The 22,030-nt window shown below is 36.4% G+C and overlaps 1 protein-coding gene across 1 annotated transcript in view; it reads right to left on the bottom strand.

Annotated features, from left to right (window-relative positions):
• Atg1 (serine/threonine-protein kinase unc-51-like protein Atg1) overlaps positions 1 to 22,030 on the bottom strand; it is a 153,689-nt gene that overhangs the window by 18,516 nt on the left and 113,143 nt on the right. Inside the window, exons 11-13 of the mRNA XM_089095393.1 lie at positions 11,235 to 11,405; positions 7,826 to 8,195; positions 2,486 to 2,729 (exon numbers count right to left, since the gene is read on the bottom strand). Of these exons, the coding sequence (XP_088951519.1) occupies positions 2,486 to 2,729; positions 7,826 to 8,195; positions 11,235 to 11,405 (785 nt within the window). The remainder of the gene's footprint in view (positions 1 to 2,485; positions 2,730 to 7,825; positions 8,196 to 11,234; positions 11,406 to 22,030) is intronic.

Genomic DNA, 22,030 nt, shown 5'->3' with positions numbered 1-22,030 from the left:
CAAATTTCATCAACCCCCCGCCCCCTTTTATAAAAAATACTAAAAAGGACAGATGAGTCCACGGTATGTAAATAGTATATTAATTAATAATTTTTATATAAATTAATTCATAACAGTGAGATGGGACACTTGCAAACCACTTGGCTGGTTTTACAACAAACGTTCCAACAAACATGAGACTGTCGCATCCGCCAGACCCTTCTCTTTTAATTCTTAACATCAAAAACAGTTTTGGCCTAAAGGAGAAAGAAATACTTGAGAAAAACGACGTGATATCCAAACTAGGCGTACAGTAGTGTTAGCTATTTCTGGCGGTTGATTAATTACCGGCATTTTGAACTTCATTTTTTGTACTTTCATTAGGGAGTTCCAGATATTTCTGGCTATCTCAAAAATTGATAATTGGCTTCAACTTTTCACTTCTTCTTTTTTTTTTGTGTCTTTTTTTTGTATGTTTTGCCTTTTTTTTTGTCATGATGGTGAAATATACAATCATAGAAATGGTGTTAGGGTTTTGAAAAGGTGCCTGCAGTCTATTTTACACTGATCTGTGTGCTCTTTTGATCTGTGTGCTGACATGATTTCCGCTGGAAATCATGTCAGCTTGAAAGACAGCAGCGGTTGCCACAAGCACAGAGGTGCGAACGCTAGAGCACAAACATTGCTGGGAAGGAATTCAAAGCTGTCCAACTGGACCTCCATCTTGGCGAGTTCAAAGACAAAAAGTCAGCTCTTTGAGGTTCTCTTTGAGATTTGTGAAGGGTCTGTGGATCTCGTCAAGCAAGGTGTGACACTGTATCTCTCGGGAGGCTTTTCAGATCGGATGAAAGTTGCGAAATTGCCAGCAAATGTGAGTGCGGAAGATTACAAAGAGCGTCTCAGCTCAAACCATGAAGAAGCGGACACAAGGATAATTTTACATGTCCTTGATGCTCTAGGGAGAAACTTCAAGGAGATTGCTGTGCTAGCAAATGACACTGACATAGTTGTTGGACTTCTGTATCACTGCTGTCAGCTATTTGAAAAGAAGGAGCTGGTTGGTCTTGCCATATATGTGAATTTTCAGAAGTATTCTGTGCCAATTCACCAGCTTTGTGAAGTCCTGCCGAACAGTTTGCTCAGTTGCCTGCCAGTGGTCCACTGTGTGACTGGAAGTGATACCGTCAGCTATTTTTATGGCAAGGGCAAAAAGTTAGCTATGAAAGCAGTTGAAAGATGGAACCTCTATGAGGATCTACGGAACGTGATTGTGAGGCTAAAGTGCGACAATGCCCATGCTGTCTTGGAAGAATTTACATCTGCCTGCTAAAAGGTAGTCGTAGCAATGTACGGCAAAGACCCTGTTGATTTCAGGTCTTTGAACGATTTGCGCATTCACCTGTACCCGAGAAAACGGGAACTGAAATACTTGCCTCCGACAGATGACACTTTTTCTTTTCACACTATGCGTTCTTTGCTACAGGTCAAATTCCTGTTGGAAGCGAACTTGCCAAGGCCTTCGCCAGTTGACCCTACTCGATTCTGCTGGACTTTTTTGAAAGACAAAATCTGTCCAGTTCCAATGGGGGGAGATCCTTTCCCACAAGGTACCAGTCCCGAATACTGCCTTTGTTGAACTTGCTCTAGAGCCTGCCCGTGTGTTGACAAGAACAGAGACTGTGATTTGTTGTGCCAGTGTGCGGGAAAATATAACGAGTTAGCAGATGAGTCCTTGGAAGACAAGTTTGGAAATTTGAACAAGTTGTTCTTATATGTAATAGCCATTTGTTCTTTTAGTTGTTTCATTTTGAGTTAAAAGTTTCTTAGCTGTTCAGTTTCTCCTCTTCTCTGCTGCGAGGTGAATTCGCAACGGTTCCTGTATTAGGTTTCTAGAATCGATGCATTTCTGGCTTTACTTTGACACTTGGACATTTTATTCGTAGCTAAAAGCTGAAGAAACCTAAAACTTTGATCTTACAACAACACGCCAACATTTCTCAACACTATAGTGGTCGTGTCCGGAATAAGCATGGTCAGTTACGTTGGGTCCAACCTCCGTTTAGCGGTCATCTTGCTGACCACACCAGTGTCAGTTTTCAGAGGCTGGGTCCTCGACTATAATGCCACCATTTAGATAAAGATACACCAGTGGAAAATTTCCCACACGCCAATTTCCTTAAAAAAAAAAATAAGAAAAATCATTCGACTAGGTCTTGATACTAAGGTTTTAAAGATACACTCCCTCCCCCCCCCCTTAAAAAGATACAATCCTTTATGCGGTCTGTTAAGCCATCATCAATTGTTATGGCGTATATTAAGCAAAAAAGCAAATTGTGGAGTTTACTCATTGACCTGTACAAATTAGCCATTTTCGTATATAAACAGTTATTTTGGTAAAAAAAAAAAAAAAAAAAAAAAACACTAAGTTCAAAAGAAATAGTCAAAATTTGCGAAAAAAAAACTGGCAAGATTGAGAAAGGAAGAAATAAAAAGAAAAGGTAGCCACCTTGCAATTCCGTGTTCTACAGCAACGGCCAGGGGCGAACTCAAAGTTTTTGCCAGATCTATGATACATTCCACCAGGGCCAAAACAAACTGCAATTTTGCAAGAGTTTCATTATGCTCCGCCTCTAGCAAAGTTTCTTCTTGTAACTCAGGAGCAACAAACACAATGGGTCCACTCATATCATTAGTGGGTGATGATCCAAGCGTGAAGTCATTTGGTATCTCCTGACTTTGGGGTCTTGAGGATATAAAAAAAAAAAAAAAAACTTCAATAGGGCTGAGTCCAATAAAATGAATTAAGGTCCATATCAAATATGAAAAAAAACAAAGTTTTTTCAACTGAAAATAAGGAGCAACATTAAAACTTAAAACGAAAAAATATTATTACATATATGAGGTGGGTAGTCCTCTCCTCAATAACTCGCTCTTTACGTTAAAGTTTGATTTTTCGTTCCAGTTATTTCAGAATAACTCCTAAATCACAAAGGCCGTTTAATTAGAACAATAAGCTCTTTTAAAAGTTCTAAAAAAAATGTTAACGCAAAGATTAATGTATTGAGGAGAGTACGACCCGCCTCATATACGTAATAATATCTGTTCGTTTTAAGTTTTAATGTTGCTCCTTACTTTCAGTTAAAAAAAACTTGTTTTTGTATTCAATTTCTGATCGTTTTTTAAATAATAAGAGAAGGGAAAATTCCCTTTCCCCAGGAAAAATTTCTCCATGGAAAGATCCTCCCACATAATCTCCCCCCTCCACAAGATAAATCACCCCTGAAAAATCTCTGTACACTTCCCAATAAACAATACTATATGAAAAAAATTGGGCGAAATTCATAGCTTGCAGCCATTTCCCGCCAATGTGGGGGGTCGAGTCATCCTCAAAGACATAGTTGTTAGATTTTCGACTATGCTAAAAAAAATTGATATTTCAAAATTTGGATCGGGCGACTTTGGAGAAAAAATGAGCGTGGGGGGGGGGGGGGGGGCTAGCTACTCTCCAAAATTTTTGGTCACTTATAAAGGGTACTAAAACTTTGATTTCCGATCAAATGAACCCTCTCCCCATTTTCTACGATCACCGATTCGGTAAGATCACCCCTGGGAAAAACAAACAACAACATACACGCATTCGTGATCTTTCTTCCGGCAAAAAATGCTAAATTCCACATTTTTGTACATAGGAGCTTGAAACCTCTATAGTAGGGTTTTCTGGTATGCTGAATCTGATGGTGTCATTTTCATATAAGATCACTGGATGTTTTGGGGGCATTCCTCTCACCCTTTTTTTCAAAAATTGGGCAAATTTTCTCAGGCTCGTAACTTTTGATGGGTAGCATTAATTTGATAAATTTTACATATTCTGAATAAGCATCAAAATTCAATTCTTTTAGTATGTCTACTGTTATCAAGACTCTGTTTCTTAGAGTTTCGATTACTATTGACCCGCATCGCTCTTTACTTATAGTTCGTTACCACGAACTGTTTGATCAACTCGATCCATATCAATATCAACTCGCGTACATTTAGAGAATTTTGTCGAAATTGAATACCTATTCCTATCCTGTTCAGAATCCATATTGATGAAAACCATCAAAGAAAACGAGAAAAATTCAACAAGAAGAGACATAGCTGAGTCTTATATTTATGTATTAATCATATGAAGAAAAGACCTGACTACGGAGCTTCAGTTTTTTCGAAACAGAACTTAAGTAGGTCACTGCATGCTAAATTTTCGTCAGTGCAGTGTTGCCCGATATTCTTTACGTTTAGCCGTTCAGGTAGCTACTTAGTAATCAGAATAGAGTAGAATGGTTAAAATAAGAATACTCTTGAGACACCTCAAGTTCACATTTGAGGTGTCATTACAATCAAGTAATCCAAATCTAATAAGGAAGTATTTAGCACTTGGTAAGGTTTCTGCCATAGAAAAGATTTTAAAACAGTGCCACAAAAGAGCAGAGGCCATCAACACTCAATGGAGAGCCATAATAGCTTAGTTGTGTGTAGTTCTTTGCGTGTCTATTATGCCACGTATTTCCAATTTATCGATTCTTTTGTTTTCTCTGTCTTTTGTTCAATTATAATGGATTTATAATATATATTCATTCATTAATTCGTATTTAGGATTTATTGGTGGTTACTTCTTTGTTGGAGCATAGAGTCCAAGGCTGTGGAGTTGATGAGTTATAAATTCCAACCCTTATTCCTAGTATTTTACCATTTACGACTGATTCTAAGGATTCTTCCTTTTCAGGTTACTTTGAATATTTGCCTAAATTGGCGCTTTATTGGTTTTCAAGCGTGAATAAGATGATCTTGATAGGAAAAGTGTCAAACGTGGCCAGCTAGATGCAACAGATATACAATCAATAAAAAAGGTCAGTGGAGTCACTGACTGATGATTTTCCTTCTAATCCAACTGATCCATATGCACAGTTGTATTCCCAAATCCAAAGGCTTTACTTCAAACGACTCCAGGTCTACAACTGCCGTGTCCTTAATCTCCTTATAATCAAAAAGTTTTTGTGCGCGTGCCATATTTGTTATTAAACCTTATTTGTAGAGAAGTTCCTCATGAATAAAAATAAATTCAGGTTAGGTCAAACAAGTGCATTAATTCTAAAACCTCAGAAAATTTGAAAGCCAACTTAACAAATCCAGTTTCAATACACCCCAGGCAACAAAATAGGGCTGATCACGCTTATATGATGCACTTTAATTCAAAGCCTGTTAGTAATAAATAGCTTGGCATGCCACGTTTTCTTCTGATTACTATCAAAAAGGAAAATTTTTCCATCCAAGGAATTAAATAGACGACGTTGAAGCTTTTACAACAGTATGATACATTTCTGCGCTTCTAATTCTACTTAATAGTCAAAACCGTCATCAATCTATACAATACATTTGGATCTTGGACAATCACGCATTAAATTGGTGAAAACATTCATTTTAGTTCCACAAGAGCATTTTTTTTCTCAGACTTTAAGAACACGCTGCTGTATTATTTACAATACCAATTATTTGAATCAAACAGTTTGTAGAAACGAACTGTAAGTAAGGAGCGACGCGACTCAATAGTAACCGAAACTACAAAACTGAGTTTAGATGTCAAGAAATTTAAGAAATGACGTCAAGACGTCATGAAATCTTAATAAAATCACACCATCAGGTTCAGCATATCAGAGAACCCTACTGAAGAAGTTTCAAGCTCCTATATACAAAATGTAGAATTTTCTATTTTTTTCAAAGAAGAAAGATCATGGATGTGTATGTGTTTTTTTTTTTCAGGGGTGATTTTATCGAACCAGTGGTCCTACAAGATCGACAGAGGGCTCATTTGACCGGAATTCAAAATTTCTAGTGCCCTTTTTCAGTGACCAAAAAGACTGAAGGGCAGATAGGCCCCCTCCTGCGGCCCTCTTTCCCCCAAAGTAATATGATCAAAATTTTGAGAAAGCTATTTGATTCAGCATATTTGAAAAGACCAATAACTATGATTTTGGGGATGACATGGCCCCTTCCCCCACAGCCCCTAGGAAAGGGCTGTAAGTTATACAATCTGCCCTTAGCTCACATATAGTATCTGTTATTGAGAAATATACGGATTTTTTTTTGGGGGGGGGGGAGAATTTCCCACGGAGAGGATTTTTCGTGCGGAAGAAAGTTTCAGACTGGGAGATTTCCTGGCATGATTTAAAAAACGATCGGAAATTATAATTTAGAAAAAACAAGTTTTTCCAACTGAAAGTAAGGAGCACCATTAAAGCTTAAAATGAACAAAATTATTCCGATTCTAAGGAGGCTTGCCCCTTCCTAAACCCTCGCTCTTTACAGTTTGTTTTTTGTCACAATTCTTTAAGAAAGGCTGAGCAAACCCAAGGGCTGTTGAACTTGAATGCAATGTATTTGAAAGAACTTTAAGATTTTAGCGTAAAGAGGGTTGAGGAAGGGACATCCCCCCTCGCATACGGAATAATTTCTTTTCGTTTTAGGTTTTAATGCTACTTCCTACTTTCAGTTTGAAAAAGTTTTTTATTTATTTAATTCTAATAGAGCTTAGTGCCATGAGGTACCAGTGAGTAACCAATATCAAGTGATGTTATGTCTCAAGTAAAACCCAAAAGCGGTAAGTTTAGCATCTGGAACCAAAAAACGGTTTAATTAAAGCTTCTCCCACTCTTAAAAAGCAGTAGCCTCAGGACAATATTTAACAGTACCATATTTTCACTCATCAAATTTGATACACGAATTCCTCGCTTAATTTACTTCATGGTCAAATCTTGTTGAAACCAATAAAATCAAAGATGCGCTGAGGCGGATCAACGAGCTTGCCGTTATTTTCCTATCAGTTTTGAAAAGACGGAGAAACAAGATAGAGGATCTAAGTTTTTTAGTGCTCTGAAATACAACTACGACGGTAAAAGGGGACTCAGGAACACAACAGTTATGCTGTCAAAGAGCCAGTCTCAACGAAAATCTGTAAAGTTTAATTTATTATCTCAGGTTGGCAATAGAGCAGAGGTAGATTTTTGTGATCTGTTTTCTTTACCTACGTTATGTTTATGTAATGCCAATTATTTAAAAGTGAATTTTCTATTTTGTTTTGTATTGCCATGGCTCTAGGGCTTCTAGCGGAATAAAATTTACTTACTTACTTACTTTAGCGTCTGTAATGGATTCCGGTGAGAGTATGAATTATTATTTCGGGCATCCCCCCCACAGCAGTTGCTAATGTTTTCCTCTTACCCTATTTTTCTGTTTAGCTAATTGAAAGTGGTTGATAAATGATAGAAGACTTGGAAGTCCTACAGACCTAATTCCAGTATCAACGCGCATGTCACCATGCACAGAGATACACTTTAATATGACATATAAGGTTGGAAAACTAGCAAGAATTGGATAAAACCACTAGGCCCTAATGCAGTAGAACTCGAAATTAAATCTTAAGCAATCAGCGGTAATTCAATTTAAAGAGGATCACCGTTCCCTAGAGCCACTCTCTAAGCTGATGTTTCATTTTATCATGCATGTGGCAGAAGACAAAATATGAATTTGAATCTTGAACTCGTAAGAGATCTTGCTAATGTTAGGAAAGCCCTGTATTTTCAGCAAACACCCTAATATTTTGCATAATAGCATAATGAGCATATAGCATATTCAGCAAAGGGGTAAGAGGGTAGTAAGTACTCTTTAAATACTGGGTAAATATTACACCTTTTGCACTTTAATTCTAGTCCCATTTCTGGTCCCAGCTCAATTTTTTTTTTCTTTTTATATGAAGACATCATTTAAACTTTAGAACACTCCAATTTTAACAAATAGATTACATAATTCCTACCTAGATATGTAAGAGCCCTTTGAGATCCAAATCGATGTCCTGAGGGGGACGAGGATAGATAATTCATGTCCGATCGCGTCCTCTGAAATGTACCTTGGCGAAACAATGGCGGGGAACTTCCACACGAAGAATTGCCATTGTCAACCTCAATTAGTGCTGAAAAACGGCTATTAGGTAGCTTTGGTGAGTGCATTGCTCCAGGTATCTGCGTGGGTAAACTCCCTGATCGTCTTAAAGGCGAAGACATGGTTCGTGTGTAGCAGCCTGGTGACATCCGTTGATGAGTCGGTGGCGGCGTACCGCAACTACTACCCGAAGGTGAACGCTGACGGCATATTCCCAGAGACGGCGTTCCCATACAGAATTGCACCTAAAATAATAAAACGCGTAATAGGCAATAAAAATTAAATAATACAATCATCCCTTTTAGATCACAATAATTTTCAGAGTCAAAATCAACTTTGATGACAAACTGTCTGACCTCTAAAAGCACAACGAGCCTGTAGTTATTGGCTTAAGAAAAAGCCAATAGTAGGGAGCAAAAGACAATCACATAAATTATTTATAGCATTACCTAAAATTCATAAAACACATCCATGTGAAAGGGGAAAACAAGGGTAAAACGGTAATATGAATATATTTCTAAGGGGATAGCGATGACAACCTTTTTGTGGTGTCCCTGAGAGCAGTAGACAAAAATAGGGTCCCTACTACTGTTAATTTCAGTGACCGTCAAACCACTAGCCACCCTGCTCAGTGTCTGACCATAAGGCAGGTATTTTGTACAGTATGATATTGGATGGATTCAAGCAAGTAACAGCTGCCAAAATCATGCCCTAAGAGGTCAATCCCCTTGGACATATGAAAAGTTGACTATTGTACAATTGAAGATCCCTTGGGTACGAGGAAGGAGAACTCTTACTATTACTGGTAACAGTTTGAATCCATGGTAATAGAATCAAAATTAATAAAACTTGAAACAAAAGGTAATATTACAGTAATAGCTCTCTTGCTATTCTGGAGATAAAGTATGTTGAAAAGCTGGCAATTTCAGGGTGATTCTCCCACCTCTTTGAAGAGACGATTGTTGCTTGCAGAGGCTGGTCTGAATCTGCCAGGTGGGGTTCTCAGGACGAGAGGAAATAATGGTGGACACCTTAACACTAAACAGGAAAGCTCTTCTACAAAAGGGAGAAAAAGACAGTCTGTATTAAAATACAACGCACGAGGGGGGTACCAATAGCCCAGCGGCTAATTTTTAAACTGTTAAACTGCCATGGACAGTAAAATTGAATTCTAATTGTTCTAATTGGTGAAGTAGAAACTTACAATACTCCATATGTATATTTAAAAAACTTGAAAATTGGGAATTTAATTTCTATATACATTTGCAATATTTAATTCTATACGTAGATGTGCAGTTTTTGGTAGAAGCTGGCGCCAAATTAAAAAAAAAGGAAACGTGGGTGAAAAATCGGCAAAACAATAAGCTAAAGCATATACCACCAAACAGCTCAAGAAAGTAAGGTCCTCCTTTGAAAGTGTAGTTGTCTTAGGGAATCAATAAGTTGTTCATGTTTAAATTTTTACAGACGAAAAACGTGGTCAAATTTAACTAATTACTTTTGCCTATTTATTTTCACGGTTCAACGTGGCAACACTGTGGCACTGTCCTAAAAACTTAACTGAAGCAAGATTTGAAAGTTTGACTCAATTGCCAATTATGATTTTTGTTTGACTTATTATATGACCTATTTCTGGTCGTTTCATGTTTTAATATAGCTCTTTATTTCTCTTTACAATAGTTTTTTTTTAACATTTTGCTAATTTACTTTCAGATAATCTTTTCTAATTAATATAAATTTGTTATGTACCTTTGGGGAAATTTCGACACTGTTTTTAGCTTCTTTTGCTTCAGAACTAACATATAGAATTTCAATTTAGGTTTTATGCAACATTTGATATGTAATCACAATTTCCAATCACTCATTTTTTCACAATAACATTTTAATCTATTCTCTTGCAAAATCGAGACGTTTTACATTTTTAAGAAATAAATTTTACAATAGTAAATTTAGTAAGGTGAAATAATAGAGGCTGAAAACAAATAGCTGGGCATAAAACAGCAGATGTTGAAGTGTATGGGCTAAATTTGGAACTACTGGGCTAAGGACAAAACAACTACTTCGGTGAAAACAAGACATTACTTGTGAATTATGTGTTTGATTATGGTTTTGATGTTGATGTATTTTGATTTTGAATTTCTACATTAGCATATTATTCTCAGAATTACAATCAACAGTCTTAGACGTCCTTAGATTACTTTGGTAAAGTCAAACGCCATGGACAGTATAATAATAATGATAATAATAATAATTTATTTACTACCCACTGAAGAAGAAAAAAAGAAAGATGGACAAAAAGAAGTGGAGTACATATAAAAACAAAAAAGCGAACTTGCACACTTAACAATTATTTAAATAAAACGACGTAAATTATGGTGCGCAGTAAGACCTGAAGATAACGACAGCTTTCCCGCAAGCACAATCACTTTTTCCCGTAAATCAGGGAGGCCGACTCGCGATATTAGATGCCGGTTCTGGAACCCCGGAGGGAGGCACAAAAGGTACCGAGAAAATTTAAAACAATAAGTCCGGAGAGATTTGAAAAGAGAGTCGGGAACGAGCATACACTCTGTTGGCCAAATGAGGCAAGGAACGGACTGGACATGCAATAAACCAAAGGGTTGGAGACGGATTTTTATCACTGTTTACCACAGGAGACCCAACAAGGAGCGTATGAACTACTGACCAAAAGCAGTTGAAGACAGAATATAATCACTGCTTATCTAAGGGGTTAGAAACAGAGCGTATGCACTGTTGACCGAATGGGATCGGAGAGGTTATCGTATTCACGGTTCACAAAGGCGGTCGGTAACAAATTGTACGCAGTGTTTACCAAAAGTGGTTGGAGGTGGAGAGTATGCATTTATCAAAGGGGCTTGGAGTATGAACTGATTGTCAAAAACTGAGTGTACACAGAATGGGCCCTCATTTTGGGACTTAAATCTTAGGGATTAAAAGTTATTATACGACTCTGATGAGGGTATAAAACCTATTTCTAGGAAACTTGTTTTATGTTGTATTTCATAAAAATTTGTGGCCCCTGATCCCGGAACCCACCTATGATGTCACTCTGCTTTCACGAGGAAAACTTAATTTAAATCTAAAACACGACTTGTGCTTCCTTATGGAATTTGTTGAGGTCTTAGCTCAAGTTTATTAGAATAGATGACCCATTATTCTGTAACAAGAAACTGATTCCCACGCTGTAATACGTTACATCTTTTCAACAATTTGAAACAATTTTTATTAGAACTATGGCTAAATTGAAGAAGAAAATTACTCACCGAGGGCGGGGAGAGTTGACTAATATCCGTGGAGATTCTCCGCAACTCTCGGGGTGTCACATTGCGCACCATTGTAATTGGTTGAGATCTTGGAACTACAGCAGTACTTGATTCCGCCGGAAGAGAAAGATCTGGTAATGTGCAAGCACGTTCTTTGTCTATGTTTTTGTACTGAAAGAAAAGTCGTCATCACTACTATTTGAAACCTTTTCAAAAACCTGACGCAAAACAAAACATCACGATCTGTTTAGATTCAATAAAAGCAACTGTGCCAAAATAATTTGTAAAAACGTAATTGGAATCATCAAAATCCAAAGATCAAGGTTGGATATGCATATTATTTGATTAATCAATTTTCCACACAGAAATATTGGCGTATATATTCTTAACAAGCAATTTCTAATCCTTGCAAAGTTAGTGACGTAACTTTATACAGTAGGTCGAAGGCAATAGATGTAATGGAGAGACTAGTGGTACCAATTGGGGCCGAGATTTTGAAGAATACCTTTTTCGGTATTCAAATTATAAAAAAATCAAAAAGAACAACCCCCCATAGATTTTGAAAAATGTACCCTCCCCCGAAAAAAAAAGGATATATATATATATATATATATATATATATATATATATATATATATATATATATATATATATATATATATATATATATATATATATATATATATATATATATATATATATATATATATATATATATATATATATATATATATATAAATATATATATATATATATCGGAATGTCAGTTGCCTCCCATAGATTAATCATAATGCGGTAAATGAATCATCTTCGGAATTACTAACTTTTTTTCTTTACAATTAAAATCGATGATACAAGGAGCTTGGTTTTAAGCATACATCCATTATAGAGAAAGGACATCAATACTTTTCATGCCCCCCCCCCGGGAAAAGTGCTGTTTATGTACGTCGACAAGAATGCTATATATTCAGTTCAATAAATAGGAATAGACCGCAATAAAGGTGCTCACAACCTTTCTCCCACGGATTATCTAGGAAGAATGAATAAAAACAGTGAATAGACTAGCCGAAACCTTTTAGGCTATTCCCAACCAACGGCCAGCAATTTCCAATCTTTTTAACACAGATTATTTTGGAAAAAGTCCTAAATGCTTACATGTTAATCATAAAAGCTCAATCAAATCACTTCTGACCGTCTTAAATCAAAACACACTTAGTAACTTTTTTTTATATATGATGCTGTATTTCCACCAAAGTTGGTCTTTTATGGTTACTGAGGTTATTGGTTACAAATCAGAGGCTATAATTGCAAAACAGAAATCAAAATCAACAAGTGATTTAGCTTGAAATTACGTACAACATGCCTACCTTTACAGTAAAAATTGAATAAACGTGGGGGGGGGGGAGGGTAGGGGTAGGGAAGTTGCCGTGAAATCACTTTCGACCTTGAGCTTGTTTTGCACTGATTCTGCAGCTAGCTGGTTTTCGCACGCAATTTGTTTTGTTTTGCAGTCATTATCAGGTCTTTATCCCGACCTGTACCACGATGATGAATTTTTAAGCTCTTTGAATTTTTTCTAAGTGGCGTATCTTATGGACAAATCTTAGTACAGAAAACTAATATAACATACTTTCATTGGGATGTGAGTGTAACTGACTTCTCGTTTATTTGGATCCCGTTCACTTTAACCCATTTATCTGAGCCCTCGTTCAGCTGAACAACTGTTTAACTCAACCCCGTTTTACTCAACTCCTGTTCACCTCAGTACCCGTGCAACTCAACCCCCGTTAACTCATACCCTAAGCAATTCAACCCAATTTAGCTCAACACCTCTGCAACTAAACCCCTGTTTAGGGAACTCAACCTAAACAAAGGGGGCTGTATTGCATGAAGGTTGAACTATACGCGGCTTGAATTGCATGGGGGTGAGTTGAATGAGTAACTTTCTTATATCATTACTAAAAAAGGAGCAAATGGAAATATCCACTTCCTTTCGCAATGGTAGTTTTTAATATTTAGGAGGCATATGTAATATCAGTTCTCTTCCTGAGTCCGGAGCGCAAAAAATGAAATAACAAACTCAATCTAAAGCAGGAACAGCTTGTAAAAGCAGATGGTAGCATTTTCGGACAAGTAAGAAAGTGCCCCCTTTTGGATCCTAAATTGTCTGGGAATCATTGCTGTCTAAAGATTTTCCCAGTTGCAGTTGAATTTGGATTTGAAAGTGGCACCTTCTCCTTATCTGCTTAAACGGAACTTTCGAACTGGAAGTAGAACTATGGCTGAACGAAAATAAGGCTTGGTAGAACAACTTCAAATAGCCCTTTCTACAAGTTTGATTCACCGTGCAGTTAGTAGACTCTGCTCTAATACAAGCGAAAATCATCCTATTGGGTGCCAGGCAAGAATTAGGTGCAGCTTTCTAAATTTAGTGCCCTATATCAGTGGGGTACGAGTCCCACACTTTCAGAGAAACCACACAGTTTCAATCCTTACCATTTTTTCACAATAAGCTAAAATCAGTGCATAAGAAAAATAAATCCAAAATGTGCTTGATTTTTTCTAAGGGATTTGGAAGCTATTATTCATACATAGATGACCAATACTAAAATAAAAGCATACTGGAATAAAACACAGCTTGTAGCCTACAATTTTTACTATGGTTTTGAATATCCTCAATATTTGCAAGGATTTCTGATATTGTTCATTATAAGGCAAATATTAAAGTCGGATTGCAAATTCCCCCCCCCTCGTTGATCATATTTAGTGGAGATACGTTTTTTACCGCCCCAATCATGGGATGGGGTGGGCGAGAGTCCCAAGTTCGGGATGAAGATCCAAAATCAAACAAGGTAAGTGTGTATTTAAAAAAATTGTGCTTGATTTGCAATAGTTATGGTGTTTAACGGTGTTTTAGAAATCCCTAACTACGATTGTAAGGCTTACAAATTGAAGTCACTAATTATAAACTTAATACAGATTTTGTACTATAAAACATAATATTCAGCTTGGCCCCGTTGTATTCTAGAAATGACTCTGATTTCTGCCACAGCTTATGTTAAAGGATTTTGATAGCAAGAAGGGGTCTGATTATGTGGTGCTCATATCCAATATTATGACACTGGAAGTATAACAATTTTTGCGAAGGATGTTTTACTTTAATCAAAGTGAAAATCACCATTATTACTTCTACCTTAGACATCATCACCACCATTCGATGACTACTTTTACCATAAACATCCTCACGGTGGCTCCTAACATGGCTGTCTTGACCAAAACTATTTAAACCATGACCATTCCTGCGACGGCTACTCTTACCTACAATTTATTTCTGCTATTAATTGACTTTTGCTACTATTATTAATAAGACTTAAAAGCCAACATCTCTATTATTTATACTATAGATGATAAATACTAAAATTAATATTATTATTCATGGTTGCACCAGTAGCAGCAGCCTTACAAAGGGACAAAACGCCAGTGAATGAAAATTCAAAGATAACCATTCGATCGAAAACTATTTAAAGTAAAAAAAAATCAACTCTTCCCTAAAACCCTCCCCTCGAAGTCCCATGTTTCTTTAGCAGTTTCCTATAGTTTTTTCGGTACTTTCGGTTATTGGAAACACACCCAAGAAATACGCTTAGGTTACATCTCAGAAAACAGAGCTCATAGCTACAAAACAAGTGACGGACGACACATGGCATTGGACTTGTATAATTTGGGCCATATATTTGTACATTAGGGGGGGGGTTAGGTTGGGTTAGGTTTCCATAACTTTGTTTCTAAAGTTTTATTTTATCATCATGTTTTGTTTTATTTCATTAGGATTGACCTAACTTCACTTCTTGGGTGTGTTTCCAATAACCGAAAAGTACCGTTTAATCTCCTATGCACGGGCCCTCAACCAACACTTTAGTTCTCAGAAGCATGTATCTCCATTCCTTCTTTCTCGAAAGGACCCTTAAGTTTTTGTACATTTCTAAATTTTATGAGATCCATATATTTCAGTATTAACGTATGGATACAGGCGACTCTCGGGGTTGGCATATAAGATGATATTGGTCCATAAAGAGATACCTCGAAACACAAATTCAATCTGATTTGTCATTCGATGGTCTATCCAATTATTTTAATCTTTTCAGTCGGAAATATCGACGGTCAGGTCAAAAAAAATTGTTCTCTGACAAAATAAACAGAAAGATTCTTAATTAAAACTAAAGTATAATTTTCCGGTTTTAAGGAATATGCCTATTTACCACCGAGTTAGAGAGGGATTAGCTTACTGCTGTCTCCGCATATTTCCTGTGCATGTGTATCTAGCGTTCTTTTGTATGCATCTTTTACGTGGTTTTCGCAGTTTTCGGATGTATCTTGTCTTTGATACGGCGATCAGCTGCTGCTTATTAGTCTTCTAACATTGATCAAAAGAGAATCTGAATTAGGAACAATATCTTCTTGAAAGAATTGGTTTATCGCTATATGCGAGTTTTTTCGTTTAATGGTAAGTCAGATATAGAAGATCTAAATTGCCATATTTTTGTTATTCCTCACGAATCTAGTCTAAAGGTGGTTTGGAATCTCTTCGCGATTTTGTTTCAGCTTTGCAGCAAAAACTATTTTTGATATTAAAGACCGATTTAAACTAGTTAGAGCCGCGTTTAAATTAGCATTACAAAGTCGAGAGACTCTCAATGCCATGTCGACTTTCTGCTCTTTAGCGTCTGATTAGTGCCTTTTTTGAATCGACTTGGAATAGCAAATCGAACACATTTTTTTGAACAGTAATTTCTAATATAACACAAGACAAATTTTAAATTATCTTTAATTCTTAGTTAGACAACTGTCAGCTTAACCGCCATAAAAATTCACCGATTCATCTTGCATTTTGAATTTGTGGCTTGAATTTATAAGTTCTATGAGAATTTCAGACCTTTTTCTTCTGTCGTCAAAAGACAGCAAAATACGATTCTAGACTAATTGCCCCCCCCCCCCCGCGGATAATTACCCCTGGAAATTCCGCTCATGTAAAAAAAGGGATTTTGGAATATTCTACCTATATTCAAAAATATAACGGGAGGGGGGGAGGGCATAATAAAAACAGATTGTCTTCTATGATTTGAATAAGGAGCGCCAAAAAAATCCAGAAATTAGGAATTCGGGAAGGCCTAGTCTTTCCTCCCAAGTAGGCTACATCCATGTCACTGTGCTTCAACCTGATTATGTATTGCTCCGTCATTGGAAGACTCAATGAATTGCACTTACACTTTTTTCAGTAAAACCATATAGAAATTTCAAATATTACATAACAACAACTGATGCGTAATATTAGAAAATATTTTAGTTCAATGAAATTTTCCGCGTAATGTCAGTAAATGTGACTGCGTTACAAGTATATACTACGCATCTCAACAATCCTAAAAATAGAACTGAAAATCCAAGTAATCCTTACGATGTTATGAAACTTCGCAGAAGTTGAAGAGGACACATTATACAATTGAAATTGAAATAAGTAGTTTCCCAGCATAATTGGTTGTTTGAGCAGAAGTTACCTAGATGCCAAAGAACATTAACGACAACACCAGGATGATGGAATATTTTAATTTGATTTAAATGCCTAATGAGAGGCCTAAGGAATTTTTCATTGTGCAAATAGTAAAAACAGGGATGGGAGCAGGCGGAAGACAGTATTTCCAGGGGACAGGTGTTTTTATCACTTTACACAGCCGAGCTGAATATACTGTCATCTACGTTTGTTTCAGAAAGGGGACACATCCCAGCGCCACAAGCGGAAGGTGGTCATTGGAGTGAACTATTGTATCCATTAGTGAATGTATTGCCATAGCTTGAATAGCAAGCACATGGAAATTAATATATTTGCAGACTTGGGGAGGGGGCGCAAATAAAAAATAAATAGGGGAACTAAATTAAAACATAGCTTAAAGGGGGGAACTCATAAAAACCTCAAGATTTTGGGGGGTAGGCAGGGACTCGAAGGCCCCTTTCTCTGACCCATGCCTTCGCCACAGTGCTCTGAAGATAAAATATTTCTTTCCAGAGCAACAGTGAAATAGATTAACTTGGCTTTGTTTATGTTAATTCCTATTAGGTTCTACACCTACAAGCGACACATCATTCTGCTCGTGTGGTGGTTTTGAAAATTGCTTGAAAATCAACTATTCATTGAATGTCCAAATGGTTCTTTTCCTCGCTCGCTTTTAATAAAACGTTTCAATCAGCGGTTAATACCTTTTCCATTCAATTTGTACTTACTTGGTGTCTGTAAACTTACTAGGTCCTTAGTACTTCAATTTCACATTGATATAAAACTGTTCGATCAATGAACACAATTGATTTGTTATAAGGATATGCTTACTATTTATCTCGTAGTCCTTTTCTTTATTTGTGTTCCTTTTTTTCTATTTTACTGTGTCTATTTCCCTTTTTATTGTGTGTATATAAGAGTCACTGTACAGTTATTTTAGACGTGAAATACAGGGTTTCCGGTCCAGTCACAAATACAGCTTCTCCCATAAAGTTACCATGCATCTCATTCTATGTTCTCGTCAGAGTAAGTAAGATGCATTTAAACAAGAATTATTGATGTACTAGCTTACCCGTCCCACGTTTCTGCAATCTCGAAAGAAAGGAATTTCAAGGAAAATCCCTCCGAAAAATTTAGCGGACCCCTCCTCTCGACAATTCCCTTTCATTAAGGAACCGAGTCCATAAATCGAAAACACAATATTGCACTGGATCGATAAAAACGAATATCGATTTCTTTCTAATATCATGCTTTCAAAGGTAGAGTTAATCCCAGAGTGGATAAGGTTGACCTTTACCCTACATTTACATTAATTATCTAATTAATTTATTTTGATCATCCGATTCATCTTAAAATGGTATATGAATCCCCGCACTATTCCCTCCCCTGGAATATCTGCCCCAAACGTAAAATAACGGTAGTATTTTTAAATTTGGAAAAGTATTTGAAAAATTAGGTTGGAGTACCAAACTAATAAACTGTTGAATTCCAAATTCAGATAACTTATTGAAATAGAAATTTTATAATTCCAGAAGTTTGTTAGATGATAGTATTCCTCATTGACTAACCCGTTGAATACGGTAATGGAACATTCAGATATGAGAATAATTTTAACGGAAGGGACTGTCAATTATTTGTGTGGAGGGGTCTCTAATTTCATTCAGCACGAAATGTATTAAGAAGGGCCTTAGGGAGGGGGGGGGATTTATACCTAAGAATATCGCAACAGTGTACTCAACCACTTCTAAGAGTTTCTTGGTAGGCAGATATACAGAGTAGTAATGCATACAGGACACACAGACAGATATTCATTCGATTTTGTAAAGGAAAAATGTGAGCCAAGAAGGTACGATTAGTACATATGAAACATCAGGAGCCAGCTCTAACGCAAAACCGAAAATTTCTATAATAGCTAAGGATTTTTGATGTTGTAAAAAAAAAAAAAAAAAAAAAAAAAAAAAAAAAAAAAGAAAAAAAAAAAAGACAAACTTGACGATCACATAGGTGCTCCTACTTTAAGGGCCGATAATTTGGAACAAGAAAATTCGCTAAACATAAATTAGATTAATAATACTGAAGAATGAAGGCGTAGCTAAAGGGTTCAGCACCCAGGGAAAATCAATAGCTCCCCTCGTACCCCACATTCCCAGTATCTCATTACATTTTTTTATTTATTTATTTTCCATTAACCATATTTTGTTCTCATTATTAATGTGTTGTCACCAGCAAACTGGCTGTGCAACATTATAGCGGACAGTTTGGAAGTCTACTTTTCCCATAATACAGATGTTGTAGCCTAAGTATAAAATATGCTGGGGTAGTTCAAGGGCATCAAGACCTAACATCTAAAGTTTACATGGGAGAGAAAATATAGAAAAAATGCCTTTTTTAAATGGAAATAATGATAGTTTTTTTTCAAAATAAAGAATACTTTTACTACCTTAAGTTAGAGATAGGAAATCTTTTGCAAGTTCCTCTCTGAGCAAGAAAGAAATCTATATTCATTTTTTTTTGTGGGGGGGGGAATATTAAAGCTAGAAGTATTTTCAAAAAAAAAAATACAGACGAGATACTTATAAAAACAACATAAGCAAAAGAAAACAGAAAAATCATCAGCTAATAAAAAAGCCCATAAACAACAATAAAAACTTGCAGGTATTCTGACAAGTACCTCGATCCGTCTTCAACGCAAATAAAACAGAAAATTGTTAGTGAATTTAAATGGCAACAAAATTTAAATGGGATACTGGAAACCAAAACCCTTAACATCTTTGGATCCCAATAGCCGAATTGTAGCAATAAAGCTATATGTTATATTCTATTGGAAATACTTCCAACAACGTGAGATAAACCCACCTTTGGGGTTACATGAGAGAAAGGGGGTGGAAAACACTGAGCAAGACAAAGGACTGGAACTATTAAAGGAAAAAGAGACAGTCCTGGAAACAAACTTCACTGGGAAGAATGTCTTTTACATGTTATTTTTTTCAGATTAGTCTTAAGGCCCGTTTAATCAAGTATCTAGCTAGAAATCAGTGTCTACACATCGTCATTTGGACAAATCAGAGGTTTAGTTAAGTAGTTTGACACTGTTGCACAAAATTCAAAAATTAAGAGTTAGTCGATTTTGTTCGTTAGCGGCTCAAAAGACTTCAACCTTTAACCTTTCTTTACTGTATTTGAACAAGCAATCTCTTACCATGTACACATGACATGCTTTTATCACGTCTTGATCACGCTACGTTTATACAACTGTCTAACAATAAATATATCAAAGAACATTAAGTGTCCTAATTTTGCTATTTTTAAATAAAATAGCCATCTATAACAGATTAACAGCTTCACAATTAGGCAGCAAATAAATATAAGTTGAAGCTAGAGTCACGTTTCGTAACATGAAAAGTCTGATCTACTGATTGGAGGAGGGGCTGGGAACTTAATTTTATAAAGAAGGCGATTCCATGATTGTTTTGACCAGGGGAGAAAAGCGATATTTTTTATTTTCTTTCAACATTTTGTAAATAAAATGAGATGAATCTCAATTTTTTCATTTATTTGTCTTTGCCTTTATCTTTTCATGTTTCTTATTACGTTCTTTAATTTGAAATAAAAACAAGGAAATGCCAGAGAGCAAGCCTGAAAAATACTCGTGGTCCCACGGGCAACATGTTAATTGCTACTGGTTAGAATAGCTAATCGTCTTTAACTTCTTCCATGTGACTACGTTAAGTCTAAGGGTGACTTCAGGATTTTAAATAAACCTTGTTAACGCTTGTAATAATAATAATAAAAAAAAAAAAGTCTACAATTACCCAGCCCAGTCTTGATGCAACCTATTGCGCAAAATACTTGATAACTTCAATTCAAAATCAACGGACTCGGTCGAGGCCTTCGGCCTCGACCTCGTTAAACTATTGAGTATAATACGCAATATATGCCGTACATATAATGCAGGCTGGTAATCAAGATGACAAATTGAAATATGCTCGTAAACAAGACTCGTGCTTATCCGGCTTTTCTTCTTTTTTTATCACAAAAAAGCTACGTCTGAGTTAGCATGAGAAAGTCGACAGACACACCGTGTCGACGTTTTGCTGTTTAGTGTTTGATTAGTGCCCTTTCAAATCGACTTAAAATTGGAAAGAGAAAGTCGGCAGACACACCGTGTCGATGTTTTGCTCTTTAGTGTTTGATTAGTGCCCTTTTATATCGACTTAAAATAGGAAAGAGAAAGTCGACAGACACACCGTGTCGACGTTTTGCTGTTTAGTGTTTGATTAGTGCCCTTTAATATCGACTTAAAATAGGAAAGAGAAAGTCGACAGACACACCGTGTCGACGTTTTGCTGTTTAGTGTTTGATTAGTGCCCTTTCAAATCGACTTAAAATTGGAAAGAGAAAGTCGGCAGACACACCGTGTCGATGTTTTGCTCTTTAGTGTTTGATTAGTGCCCTTTTATATCGACTTAAAATAGGAAAGAGAAAGTCGACAGACACACCGTGTCGACGTTTTGCTGTTTAGTGTTTGATTAGTGCCCTTTCATATCGACTTAAAATAGGAAAGAGAAAGTCGACAGACACACCGTGTCGATGTTTTTTCTGTTTAGTGTTTGATTAGTGCCCTTTCATATCGACTTAAAATAGGAAAGAGAAAGTCGACAGACACGACGTATCGACGTTTTGCTGTTTAGTGTTTGATTAGTGCCCTTTTATATCGGCCTAAAATAGGAAAGAGAAAGTCAACAGACACACCGTGTTGACGTTTTGCTGTTTAGTGTTTAATTAGTGCCCTTTCATATCGACTTAAAATAGGAAAGAGAAAGTCGACAGACACGACATATCGACGTTTTGCTGTTTAGTGTTTGATTAGTACCCTTTCATATCGACTTAAAATAGGAAAGAGAAAGTCGACAGACACACCATGTCGACGTTTTACTGTTTAGTGTTTGATTAGTGCCCTTTCATATCGACTTAAAATAGGAAAGAGAAAGTTGACAGACACACCGTGTCGATGTTTTGCTGTTTAGAGTTTGATTAGTGCCCTTTCATATCGAATTAAAATAGGAAAGAGAAAGTCGACAGACACACTGTGTCGACGTTTTGCTGTATAGTGTTTGATTAGTGCCTTTTCATATCGACTTAAAATAGGAAAGAGAAAGTCGACAGACACACCGTGTCGGCATTTTACTGCTTAGGGTTTGATTAGTGCCTTTTCATATCGACTTAAAATAGGAAATAGAAAGTTGACAGA

Source organism: Artemia sp. Qi Xiang Cuo, chromosome 10 (genome assembly GCF_049724085.1).
Source record: "Artemia sp. Qi Xiang Cuo chromosome 10, ASM4972408v1, whole genome shotgun sequence".
Classification (NCBI taxonomy): domain Eukaryota; kingdom Metazoa; phylum Arthropoda; class Branchiopoda; order Anostraca; family Artemiidae; genus Artemia; species Artemia sp. Qi Xiang Cuo.
This window is presented reverse-complemented; position numbering and strand designations above follow the sequence as displayed.